This window comes from Megalobrama amblycephala, linkage group LG17, assembly GCF_018812025.1.
Source record: "Megalobrama amblycephala isolate DHTTF-2021 linkage group LG17, ASM1881202v1, whole genome shotgun sequence".
In the NCBI taxonomy this organism is placed as follows: domain Eukaryota; kingdom Metazoa; phylum Chordata; class Actinopteri; order Cypriniformes; family Xenocyprididae; genus Megalobrama; species Megalobrama amblycephala.
Genome location: NC_063060.1, coordinates 7743825 through 7757912, shown reverse-complemented (window position 1 = coordinate 7757912; position 14088 = coordinate 7743825). Strand labels below are relative to the sequence as shown.

General features: G+C 41.6%; 1 protein-coding gene across 3 annotated transcripts in view; it reads right to left on the bottom strand.

The window, feature by feature from the left end:
* Positions 1 to 8827: 8827 nt before the first annotated feature.
* lrrc24 (leucine rich repeat containing 24) overlaps positions 8828 to 14088 on the bottom strand; it is a 28423-nt gene continuing 23162 nt past the window's right edge. For all 3 annotated transcript variants that reach the window (XM_048164687.1, XM_048164686.1, XM_048164689.1), the window contains 3 exons: positions 13111 to 13389; positions 11853 to 12021; positions 8828 to 10633 (listed from right to left, as the gene is read on the bottom strand). In XM_048164687.1, coding sequence (XP_048020644.1) covers positions 9477 to 10633; positions 11853 to 12021; positions 13111 to 13389 — 1605 coding nt within the window. In that variant the 3' untranslated portion in view covers positions 8828 to 9476. The remainder of the gene's footprint in view (positions 10634 to 11852; positions 12022 to 13110; positions 13390 to 14088) is intronic.

Below are 14088 nucleotides of genomic sequence, written 5' to 3'. Positions count from 1 at the left end.
TTCAACTATTTAACAGTGTAAATAAGTAAAAATGTATAAAATAGCATTACACCTCCCCTTTAAAGTCTATGATTTGAAATGTAAAAGCAACACGGAGATGCTGTTTTTATTACTCAACAGGGTAAGGTATTTTATTGAACAGATAAATTTCCATATGTAGCTCTCTAACAGACATTGTAAAGCATTATCTGTTATGAATGGTCGTTTCATCATGAGATGTTGCAATGCTGTAATTTATTTTCAAGGAAGTACTGTGTCTATTAATGGGTTTAGCTAAAGTAACATCTTCAACTAGAGATCTTTTCCAGCTAAACTGGTTATATCTTTTAAGTAGTGAATGCTTTATGAGCAGTAGGATAAACATATTTATCCACATAGTCAAGGAGAGCCAAAGCACAACCTCTATATTTTAAATTTAATTAAGGCCTATAGTGTAAATTAATAATCATTTACAAAATTAGTTGTATACCCGTAGCACAAATCTGCATAATGAGTAGGCTACTTATATGTTTAATTTAGTTTATAATTTGTTTATATAACTAACGTTAAAACGGTTTGAGAACAGTAAAGAATGTAATGGTTCTGAACTTCTGATTGACGAACGTCATCTGATTCTTATTTATTTTTTTTTAAATCAAACCGTTTCCAATAGAGGGTATGCACGTGACCTCTTCGTCAACCGCTATGACTGCGGCGACGCCCACTGAGTGACACAAAGACTGAGCGGCAGCATTGGTTCCCTTTCGTGGGAACATCGACGCTACGTCCAATGACGTGATGGGAACCCTCTGCATTTTGTGTTCGTGAAGCACCTCTGTATCCAACCAATGAGGAAACGTGACGTCAGAGGCGGGTGACGTGGGAGGTTTGGTTATTAAAATATCAAATACCCGCTTCTCTCTGGTGCCCTCAGGGGGCCGTTCTGCCAACCCTGCCACCCAGTGTGCGTCAGGGCGCAGCGGTCTCCACCGATCCTCCGAGGAGGGTCGGTCAGCGCTTGATTCATCTGTCTGCCGGTGCGTCGCATCAGATGAACGAGCCAAGTGCTCAAAAAACACCAGAGACCAGTCTCGAGAGACTGGTTCCCTTAGTAGAATTTGTGGAAGAATGGAAACGTCTCCCGAACATTTCGAAATGGGTGCTGCTCATGATAGAACAGGGTTACAGAATTCAGTTCGGTTCTCGACCGCCCAAGTTCAAAGGGGTTCTTCCCACAGTGGTAGCCCCAGAACAGTCTCTGGTGATGGAACAAGAAGTTACGACGCTTTTGCAAAAAGGAGCTATAAAAAGGGTTCCTCCTCCCAGCAAAATGTCGGGCTTTTACAGCCGCTACTTCATTGTTCCAAAGATGGATGGAGGATTGCGTCCGATCATAGATTTACGTGTGCTAAATCGATCTGTAAAGAAGTTGAAGTTCAAAACGCTCACACTCAAACAGATTATTCCACAGATCCGGTCCGAGGACTGGTTTGTGGCGATAGATCTGAAAGACGCATATTTCCATGTATCCATCCATCCTTCTCACAGGAAGATCCTCAGGTTTGCTTTCGGGGGCGAAGCTTACCAATACAGGGTTCTTCTTTTCGGCCTATCCCTCTCACCCCGCACGTTCACGAAGTGCGTGGATGCAGCGCTGGCTCCACTGAGACTCCAGGGCATCCGCGTGCTGAACTATATCGACGATTGGTTGATATTAGCTCAGTCAGAGCAACTGGCAGTTCAACATCGAGATGTTGTTCTGTCGCACATGAAAAAGCTTGGGCTGAGGCTCAATGCCAAAAAGAGTGTGCTGGTCCCGAGTCAGGTTGCAAACTATCTAGGAGTAATCTGGGATTCCACCACGATGCAGGCGCGGTTGTCTCCTGCTCGTGTGAATTCCATTCTCGGGGCCGTGAATGGGGTGAAGTTAGGCCAGTCACTCACTGTAAAACAGTTTCAGAGACTGTTGGGTCTGATGGCAGCTGCGTCCAACGTTATTACTTTTGGCCTTCTGCACATGAGACCCTTACAGTGGTGGCTCAGGACCAAGGGGTTTTCCCCGAGGGGAAATCCTTTTCGCATGATCAAAGTCACGCGGCAATGCCTTCGTGCTCTGGTCATGTGGAAAAAGCCTTGGTTCCTGTCCCAGGGACCCGTGCTGAGGACTTCTCGTCGTCGCGTAATGCTTACAACAGATGCTTCCCTCACGGGCTGGGGGGCGATCATGAGTGGTCTATGGGAGGACCATCAGCTCTCCTGGCACATAAATTGGCTTGAGATGATGGCGGTGTTTCTTGCATTAAAGCACTTCCTCCCAGACCTGAGGGGACACCATGTGTTGGTCCGTACGGACAACACTACGGTAGTCTCGTTTATAAACCATCAGGGGGGTCTGTGGTCTCGCCTACTGTGCAAACTGGCCAGTCGCATCCTCCTGTGGGCCCAGGGAAAGCTCCTTTCTGTAAAAGCAGCGTACATTCCGGGGTGTCTAAATGTGGGAGCGGACGCTCTGTTGAGGCAGAGCGCGAGACCCGGGGAATGGAAATTCCACACCGAGGTGGAGGAGTTAATATGGAAAACTTACGGTCGAGCTCAAGTCGACTTATTTGCCACAGAGGAGTCAACTCAGTGCCCTCTGTGGTACTCTCTGGAGCACCCAGCACCTCTAGGGCTGGATGCTATGCTACAGACGTGGCCGAGGCTGCGTCTGTACGCATTTCCTCCAGTCTCATTGCTCCCGGGAGTTCTGGAGAAGGTTCGCCAGGAGAGGGTCGACCTAATATTGGTGGCCCCTTACTGGCCAACCAGAATATGGTTTGCGGACCTAATATCACTTCTTCACGGCTCTCCTATGGAGCTTCCTCTCAGGCAGGATCTCCTGTCACAAGCAGGCGGCACGATTCTCCATCCCCGCCCAGAAATGTGGAAACTGTGGGCCTGGCCTCTGAGGGGGCAAGGCTCATAGAATCAGGGCTGCGTTCAGCCCCGACAAAACGTTGCAAAACGTTTTTTAAACGGAAACGGTGGCGCGTTGAACACCCCGTTCTGATGACGCAAGAGTTGCAACTATGGCAGCTGAGAAGGCCATTCTTTGTGTTCTTTTTGAGGTATTTTCGGAGCCTGATTAAATCGGTATAAATACGTGTTTAATACAGCAAAATGCGCTCGATGTTACAGTCACTGACCTTGCCATCCAGAATAAAAGAGAACATCCCAATCCAGTGAAAGGATTTGTGGAAACTTCTAATTATTGTTATACAACATTTGACTTGCACTTCATGATGAAAAGACAAACATTTCAGGTGAAGGATAATCCACTTCTTACCTCCGAGACTGTGTTGATCTATATTATTTTTATTGTGAGTATTAGGCTTATCAATATTGCTGATCACCGTTGTTGTGCTATATGATATTGTAATATTTACCAACTATACTCCTCTGATTATAGAAAAGTTTATTAAAGTGTCACATCACAATAGCAAAATATATAAGTATAGTATTTTTATGTTACATTAATACCCATTGTGCGAGCTGCCTCTTTAATACCGCGTGGGTTATATACATCTTGCCGCTGATTGGGCTGACATTTCTGACACACCCACCAAACAAGAGAAAACATATCTCAAACCCGTTGCACACCGTTGCACACCGTTTCCAGGAAACGTGTCGTTCAACCCGGAAACCGTAGCAAAACGTTGCGCACCGGTGTGAGCTTGAACGTGCCCCTGGTCTCCCAACCGAGGTTGTGGAGACCATCCTTCAATCCAGAGCTCCCTCCACGAGGAAGCTATACATGTATAAGTGGAAACTGTTCGCTACATGGTGTGGCCAATGTAATATGGACCCTGTCCAGTCTCCTATTAGCTTTGTGCTACAATTCCTTCAGGAAAAGTTTTCAGAAGGCTTAACCCCTTCAACATTGAAGGTATACATTGCAGCCATTTCGGCTTATCATAATCCTGTAGGGGGTTCCTCGGCGGGTCGAGACCCCTGGTTATACGCTTCCTCCGTGGTGCACTGAGGTTGAGGCCTGCAGTGCGCACAAAAACTCCGAACTGGGACCTAGCTATTGTGCTACAAAGGTTAGCCGAGGCTCCCTTTGAGCCAATAGAGGAAGTGTCAGATACATTTCTGACACTAAAAACAGTATTTCTATTAGCAATTTCATCCTTAAAAAGGATTGGTGATTTACAAGCGCTGTCAGTCGCTCCGTCATGTTTAGAATTTGCACCTGGTATGATTAAGGCTTTTCTACATACTAGACCTGGCTACGTGCCAAAGGTCCCCACCAGGGTCCCGGGTCCCATTACACTGGAGGCTTTCTGCCCACCTCCATTTTGTAAATCTGGATCAGGAAAGACGAAACCTGCTTTGCCCTGTGAGGGCGCTAGATGCTTACGTCCACAGAGCTGCCCTGTGGAGAAAAACAGATCAATTATTTGCGTGTTACGGGTCCCCTAGAAGGGGGGCCCAGCATCTAAGCAGAGGATGAGCAAGTGGGTGGTCGAGGCCATCTCACTCGCTTACAAAGCAGTGGGACAACCATGTCCCTTAGCTATTCGTGCTCATTCCACGAGAGGTATGGCCGCTTCGAAAGCTCTAATGTCAGGAATGTCATTAGATGATATATGTGGTGCAGCTGGATGGTCATCCCAGCACACTTTCATTAGATTTTACAATCTTGATGTAAATTCTACTCCAGGTTCTCTGGTATTGCAAGATAGCAGAACACAAAATGCAGAGGGTTCCCATCACGTCATTGGACGTAGCGTCTCGTTCCCTTACTCAGGGAACAGGGGTTACACTCAAGACGTTTTCAGTGTGAATGCCGCGAAAAACACACAAAACACTTCCAAAACGGGAAAGAGCTTTGCGACTGACTGTACAAATAGCTTTGACACAAAATCTATATTTTTACAGACTGCCGAATGCTTCAGAAAAAAAGAAGCAAATGGATCACTGAAATTCACAGAAATAGCTGGACTCCAGGCAGAGAAACATGGATTTGCAGAATCATTTTGTGTCAGATTGTTGGATCTTGAGGTAAAATCATACCGTATATATTGTATTGTTATATATTGTAGTGAGAACTCATCAATTAAATATTTACCATCTTATATTTTGCATAATTGGGTGTTTTTAAATAAACACTTACAAAAACTATACAAGTTTTAGGGCTGGACAATATGACGATATAACATTGATATAAGTAATTATTCGGATTTAAACCTACCTATAGTTATATAAAATATTCACAGGCAGGTTTGATTTATGTATTTATTGATTCATGGCGTCGAAATCAGGCACATATAAATATCAGGAAACATGACTCCTGGCTGCATGTCAATATTCATGGATTAGGTTTCTTTGACAAGTTGTAAGGAACACTTTCGAGTCATGTAATCGTTTGTTTTACTCGTGTTTTCGCAGTTTCCCCTATTAAATCCAGTCACGCAGCAGGTTCTTTTGCCACTCAGTCCAGCTGAGGGAGCGCGTTCCGGCGGGAAAGTGACGTCGATGCATACCATCTATTGACTGTTCGCAAAGATCCGCCCCCTTTAGTTACTGTTACGTCCGACAAGCCATGCCGCCCTCACGCCACACATAATGTTCTCACGCCACACATAATGTTCTCACGCAGTGAAAAATACATCGCGGACCAAAGAGGACACTGACATCATGTCGACGGACAAGACAGAGCAGGTTACTTTTGAAATGAAGCAAAGTCTCAAATTTCGAATTTTGTCATTTTTAAAGAAATTCAAACAATAAAAAACGTTTTGTAGCGCTTTAAAGCAGAACTAAGTAACTTTTTAACCTTCAGAAATAGTTTTCCAAGTCCTTACAATGGTTAATTGACTTGTAGTGGTGTGTTTGAGACGAGCACTAACCCCCTCTGGCACGTCTACGCCAGAAAACAGCACTTGCAAGTTGAGCTGCATCAACCCGACACAATCTCGCCTCATGTTCAAGTTCACGCGAGAGTGACAAAATGCTTTACGGTAATTCAAAAACAATGTATATATTATGACTTTATAAGACAATTTCGAAAATTACCCACCTCCATCGAGATTTCTTGTACTGTATTTGCAAAACTACTGTGCCAGTGAGCGTTGTAGTCGTTGTAGTCCAGAGTTGCGCTTGGAGTATTTACGACGAGTATGAACGAACCTGTAGGGGGAGCTTCGCAAATCTTACTGAGTTCTGCTTTAATGTGTCGTGACAGATCATTGTAGTGCGTCAGTTCAAGCGGCTCATGAACCAACCATCCATTCCTACTAGTTAATTTATAGCATCAAATAAACATGATTGAACATCATAATGAATGTTGTTTCAACCGTGTAAAGACATCAGTACACACTATTTTTCAAGTTCAAGTTCACCGACGTAAATCTACTAACTACCCTGACTGCTTTGTCAGACAAAATGGCGGATTCGGCGTTATGATTGGTTACATCGCCTGTCAATCAAACTCCCAGCAAAGGGTCAATTGTAACAGTAATATTGATGTCTTATTAACACCACTAAATATAAAAAGCTAGGAAATTTATAGGCCTAGTGAATGTAAAGCAGCTTACCTCCAAGTCCTGGTGACGGTCAAACTTTAACTATTTTCCTTTGACACACACTAGCAAATCTCAAATAAATGCATAATTTATTCGGATAAAATAGGTTGATATTTGATAGACATTTGACAGAAATACACAAACTATTGTATTGTTGAGCAGAAGCTTAACACCTTGAGATGTTCCCACAAGCTGTAATGAATGCTTTTATACAGTATACCCTGATGTGATCATCACTACTCAATTGTCCATATAATGCTGGGGAAGAAAATAGCAAAGAGGAAAAAATACCCACACTCTCAAAAACAATACTGTTATATATGAAAGAAACTGGCATATCTAATAACTTACAAAAGCTAGCTGTGAATGTAGAGTCCCATTTGTTTATTCACAGTGTTATTCCAACAGAGGTCAAGAGTATGAGAGCAAATGAGCCTCAGACAGAAAATAGATGCGACTACTTCATTTGTATCCTGTCTGTAGTAAACACAGCACCCACCCGCATTTGGTTGTTGTTTTAAGCAGGTTTCTTTCTGTTCTGCTGCCTGCCATTCACAAATAAATCCACACAGGAATGCATCCGAAAAGAAAGAATACTTGAAATATGTAGACAGCATTTGCAAGAAGAAGACATTAAGCTTTTCACACTGTCTGGCACAGGGACGTCGCAACACACATGTCCTTTGCTGTTGTCCTCACGGTCCCTGTTCAAGAGGTCAAACCCTCTGATTGACCTCAGCCTGGATCACTTCATTTCACAGTAACAAGACAAAAAATACCCAGTTTTTGGTAGTTTCATGTAATCTCTTCTTTTAAAGGTAACAGCTCTCATTCCACAAGAATTTGCTTTAAGCAAAAACCAGCAATGTTGTCTTGAAGGAATAGTTCATCCAAAAGTGAAAATATATTCATTTATTCACCCTCATGTCGTTCTGAAGAAGAGTCTGTGATATAAATGATCTTTATCTGTCATAGTGAGTTGGGATACTGGGTGGTTAAAACATTTTTAACAGTTTATTTAAATGACATTAAAATCACAAGAACGTCTGTGATAAGAGCACTTTTAGTTTTAAGTTTTATGTGTCGCAGTTTGGCCTTTTCTTTCTGCCATCGCAAAGTAAAAAAGACACCAGATTTAATGAACTGTGAGTTTTATTTTGAAGCTTTGGTGTGCCGACTTTTTCCTGCTTTTTATTATTTCTTTTGTCGAGCACCTAACCTTGAGCATATTTTTGCCAGTGATGTGTGTGCTTTTGTTCTGATTTTTAAGAGTCACAGTTTGGCCTTTGCTTTCTGACAGATTAAACCACCAGATTAAACCAACTACACTACCGTTCAAAAGTTGAAGGGATGTTTTTAATGTTTTTGAAGTTTATTTTATGCTCACCAAGGCTGCATTTATTTTATGATCACTACAGTAAAAAAACAGTAATATTGTAAAATATTATTACTCTTTGAAATAACTGTTTTCTATATGAATATCTTTTAAAATGTAATTTATTCCTGTGATGCAAAGCTGAATTTTCAGCATCTGTTATTTTTTATCTGTGAAACACAAACAGGAACTTGTTGAATATGCACAATGTAGAGTGTTTTTGTAAATAACACTAAGTCTCCATTTGCAAATCTGACAAAAACAATCCAGTGTAAAAAATGCAAATGATAACAGTTTTCATTTTTGGATGAATTATTCCTTAAAGGGTTAATTCACCCAAAAATTAAAATTCTGTCATAATTTATTCACCCTCATGTTGTTTCAAACCCTGAAGACTTTTGTTCAACTTCGAAACAAAAATGAAGATAACTGAATGAAATCAGGGAGCGCATGATTTAAAGGGGCCGCAGCCTGAATCGGTGCATAGTTAATGATGCCCCAAAATAGGCAGTTAAAAAAATTAATTAAAAAAAATCTATGGGGTATTTTGAGCTGAAACTTCACAGACACATTCAGGGGACACCTTAGACTTATATTACATCTTGTAAAAACTGGTTTTAGGGCACCTTTAAGATTGTGTTTATATTCACTGATCAATGTTTATATGTGAATAAAAGCCTAAATTTAATCTGTATTTCAAATAAAATGATCAAGTCTCTTCAGAAAATTTGGACTAAAATGCTAAATTCATATGGATTAGTTTTACGATCTCTTTCTGAATATTTGAAGCGTTAAAATGAAAGTTGCATACCTGTCAATGGAGGAAAAGAAATCCTTTAGATTTCACTTAAAATATCTTAATTTTTGTTTTGAAGATAAACAAAAGTTTTTCTTGTGTGGAATGACATGAAGGTGAGAAAATAATGACAGAATTTACACTTTTGGGTGAACTAACCTTGTAAAAGCTGCTGTGTGCAATGTGCAGAGAAGATTGTAGCCATTAAATTAAGTAGCCATTCGCAGGTTGATTTCCCTAACGAGAATAAACGCTGATGTTTTCAACATGTTATGCTTGTTTGAGCAGTTCAACTGTCTTAAAAATAAAGGTTTCTCAAAGGGGGTTTTCATAGCAATGCGATAGAAGAACCATTTTTGGTCCCCAAAGAACCTTTCAATAAACAATTCTTAAAAGAAAAATTTTTTTCTTAGTGTGAAGAACATTTTGAAAATCTAAAGAACTTTTTTACACTGTAATGAACCTTTTGTGGAATGGATAGATTCTATGGATGGTAAATGTTCTTCATAGAACCATCAATGCCAATAAAGAACCTTTATTTTTAAGAGTGTAGCAACACTGAATCCACCAATGGTGTGCTAACAGGGGAAATGTTGCAAACATTTTGCAAATACATTTGATGTCACTGAAATTGCACAACGCAGCTTTAAAGTCTCTTACTCCCTTAATGCTTTAAAAAAAACATTTGTGCTCTCAGAACAAAAGGAAATTCAGCAGGATAACATCTACTGGCAAAAACCAGTCTTTCCAGTGATACAGTTCAGCAGTGGATCTCATAAGCGATCTGCGTGTCAAACAGCAAGCTCTGGTTCATGAACAACCCTTCGGGATCAAGCGGAGGTCCTTCGCCTCCTTCTGCAGGAGCCCTCCGTGGTCCGATCCCTGTGGCCCGGCCTGGAGTCAGACACTCACTGGCCTTTATCACCGAACCCTGTTGGGTGCATGTCGGCGGTGGAGGCAGCACCGGTTTGGCGCGGTTTAACACGTACATCTCGTGGCCACGTTCGTCCCGGTACTCTTCAAGCTGAGCGAACGTGGTGGGACCGTCAGAGTAGTCGTTGACGTAGAGGATGCTTTCCTCTTTGCTGGCGCCGTACCCGCCTTCCTCTTTCTGCCGCTGGCGATGGCGACTGTAAATCATGCAAAGCAGCAACAGCGCCGTCAAGGCAAGCAGTGAGATTCCCACCGCGATGGCCGTCTGCGTGGCGGTTCCCAGCGCGTTGAAGTCCATGCTTTCAAGCTCATACAGCGGCTCCTGACTCACGTCCACAGAGGAAGGATGATAGTAAGACGAGGAGTGCAACCGAGGCCAGATTTCTGAGCGGGACGAAGACATGTTCACCGAGAGGTGAAAAGTCACACGAGCCACACCGCCGGGATTCCAGGCCTCGCATTCGTAGCGTCCGGCATGCGCCACCGTGACGTTGCTGAGAAACAACATCCCGCTTCCTGTATCAGGATCAAAGTTTTCCCGGTCGCCTCCCTCCTCGGCTCCTCCTCGGACTGGCCCACGACTCGACTGACCTCCTTTTCCGCCAGGCCTGGCCGTCACCAACCTGCCGCCGGTCCTTGCGTCTCCATCCATCCCGACTTCCTGCACCAGACCTCTGGGAGACAGTTGGGCTTTTCCGTGAGACGCTTTCCTCCAGGTGACTTGTGGCTGCGGGTATCCGGACGCCTGGCAGGACACGCGTAGACTCTCCCCCAAACGCACCGTCAAGTGGCTGGGCTCCAGTTGCACTACAGGCGGGATGCAAACAAGGCTGTTTGGGGGAACCTCGACCAGACTGAGGTGGGAGAGCCGCGGAGGTTCGGCACACAACATCCGCCGCTCGGCTGAGCTCAAAAGCCTCTGACCCTCTTCGTTTATCCAGCCACGCAGCCAGTGCAGAGCGCAGTCGCAGCGCCACGGGTTATCTGTGAGAGCAAACACAATATAAGCCTTTCAAAATACAGCATTATTAAATATTTATCCGATGACATGTTGTGCAAAAAAATATTTGAGCAAACGTAAAGCTGGGCTGACATCTAAATGCCATGTCAGTGGGGTACATTTGCTGATCATGCAACTCATACAACACCACAGCACTGGATCACAGTGAAGGCTGGGATCATGAATATTAAATAGTTTTCTTAAATGGGCAGAGCTACCAATGGAAATATGACTTATCTCACATGTGTGCTTTTCTAAGGAGAAAAATCTGAACAGAAGGAAACTTAAAGACCTATAATGCCCCTTTCACAAGATGTAATATAAGTCTCTGGTGTCCCCAGAATGTGTCTGTGAAGTTTCAGCTCAAAATACCCCACAGATCATTTATTATAGCTTGTCAAATTTGCCCATATTTGGGTGTGAAACACGCTATTTACACACAAAAAAAAAACACTATTTTTGTGTGTGTCCCTTTAAATGCAAATAAGCTGCTCCCATCCCCCTTTCCAGAAGAGGGCGGAGCTTTAACAGCTCACGCTTTAAATACTCAACAACAACAAAGCTGGAGAATCTCACGCAGCCAAAATGAGGATTGTCAGTAACGGTGTTCAGCCTTACATTGTTCAAACCGGAGTCGACACTGATGGAGAGACTCAGGAAGTTACAACTTTTAGAATGAAACTGGACGTTTCTGAATGGTTAGTGGATAAATTTATGTAGTTGCTGTGGAGTTGATTCAACTCATCGACTAGCATGTGACGTCATGTTCATCTTTTGTACAAATTCAGCGTTGAATTGACCCTCGTTTGTGAAGCAGTCCGGCGTAAAATTATGACATGGCAACAACAACTCTTCCTCTTCTCTAAAGCAGCCCAACATGGCCTCACCCCCTTTGTTGTGTGTTCTCGGGGACAGGGTTTATGTAAATTTTGGGGTTTGTGATGTCACCAACCCAGGAGGAAGCTCATTGTAGTCCCTATCAGATGTTTGTTGTAGTCCTTAAAAAGTGATTTCTGTAAAAGAAAATATCTCTCTTTGCATTGAACTTTGAGTGTCGTAACTTTGCAGATGTTGTTTATGCTCAAACAGCAACATTACACACTAACTAAAGTTAAAAAAGTTGAAATCATAATCAAGAACCCCTTTAAAAAGAGTTCATGAACATTCTGATTATTGCGGCAGTGGCTCATGTGAACCTCTTACCTGTGACTCTCAGCACCTGCAGGCTGACGAGGGGTTTCAGTGACGCGGGACTCAGGGTCCTCAGGTTGTTCCTGCTCAGGTCCAGAAGAGCCAGAGAGGACAGACCCACCAGAGCTTGATCTCCCAGCACCTCCACCACATTCTCCTGCAGATGCAGCTCCTGCAACCGCTGGAATCAATTCGTCAACATTTCATCATGATGATTGCAATGAGCATGATCGGCACTATTATAAAAACACACTTACTCTAAGCGACCTAGAGTAAAGCAGTGTCATCTATTTTCAGTTCAGTGTCTCCATTCAATTACCATATTTCTGAAAAAAAGTCCCTATTAATTTAGTTTTTGTTCTGCTTTTCTGTGGTTCCTGTTTCTATTCTACTCTTATGAGTATTTTTAAAACTTGCACAATTTGGTGTAACATTATGTAAAGGTTGTGCAAATATGTAGAACATTTAAAAAAAATGATAATTTTATTGGAACAGCCTTATAATTGTATTAGTATTTCATAAATGTCAGGATAAAACTTAAACCAGATTTATTATTATAACTGATTCTAAAACTAAAACCATAAAAAAACATTTTTGCTACTTATAATAAAACAAAAAATAAAATCTGCTAACTGAAATAAAATAAAATATAATATTCCAGCTAGTTGCCAAAGCAACATTTCCCATTTTCATTTAATTTAACTTGATGTACTGTAATTAAAATTAAAACTGTAATAAAAATGAATACAAAAAATAAATAGACATTTAAAAAAAAAAAAGGCAATACAATTACTAAAACTTTAACTAAAATTAAAATGGAAAATATAAACATAAAATCTAATTCAAAATATGAATAAAAAGTATAATAGTATTTCAATTTTATTAAAATAACACTGTTTGAACTCTCAAAGTGTTGTCAAAAACTTAAATATTAATATTTTTAATTGTGAAAGCATCATGTTTGTAGAGGCAAAATAATATAGTAGAATCCTTGCACTCATAGTCCAATTATATTTCCATTGCATTTTTTTTTCTCCTTACAATTTTATTTTGGAAATCTAAGTACCTAAGTATTTTTTTTCAGGTGATCATGATCTCTTGAGTTCTCTTTTTGTCCAGTTTATGAAGCTTACAAGCCAAAAAAATACAGTCATAGCTAAACTTTTACCTTTAAATTAATGTTATTCACATTAATGCTGGAAATGAATGTTCCCATAACACACTGTAATTGGAAATGGAAATTTGCAGATGGCACAGACAGTCCTTTCACCTGCAGTCCACGGAAAGTGTAGTCCTCCAGTCTGGTGATCTGGTTTCCTGCGAGGTAGAGGATGCGCAGGTGATCCAGGCCGCGGAACACGTCCGCTGTGATCAGGTGGATGCGGTTTCCGTTGAGCGCGAGCTCCAGAAGGAGGCCCAGGTTTCTGAATGCCCCGGGTTCTAGCGTGGAGATGCTGTTATTCTGCAGGTAGAGGTAGTGCAGCTGGCCAAGGTCAGACAGATCCCGCTGACGGATCTGTCCAATGGCATTGTCCTGTAGAAAGATTGTCTGAACCAGACACAAATTCCATTAGTACATGACACAGTTTTAAAAGAAAAGAGAGAGTGAGTGATTAAAGGGATAGTTCACCCCAAAATGAAAATTCTGCCATCATTTGCTCACCCTCAAACCTGTATGAATTTATTTCCTCTGCTGAACACAAAATAATTTATTTCACAGAATGTGGGTAACCAAACAGCTGATGGGACCCAGTGATTTCCATAGAATGGGGAAAAAAATACTATGGAAGTCAATGGGGACCATCAGCTGTTAGGTGACAGAATTGCCAGAATTTTTTATTTTTGGGTGAACTATCCCTTTAATTTTATAAACCACCATAAAAAAATTGAAGCCATGACAACTACAGATAATCAGTTTGACCAGTATTTCCTAACAATATTCACACTTTTCAGCTTTAAATAGCTAGTCTATGAAAAAATAACACAATTATATTAATAATGAAATTATTGAGATGATGATGATTATTTCTATTATTAAAGGTCCCGTTTTTCGTGTTTTTTTTGAAGCTTTGATTGTGTTTATAGTGTGCAATATAACATGTGTTCATGTTTCGCGTGTAAAAAAACACAGTATTTTTCACATAATTTACTTATCTGTATACCGCTGTTTCCACTGTCATAAAAACGGGCTGATGACTTCCTTGTTCTATGAAGTCCCTCCTTCAGAAATACGTAACGAGTTCTGATT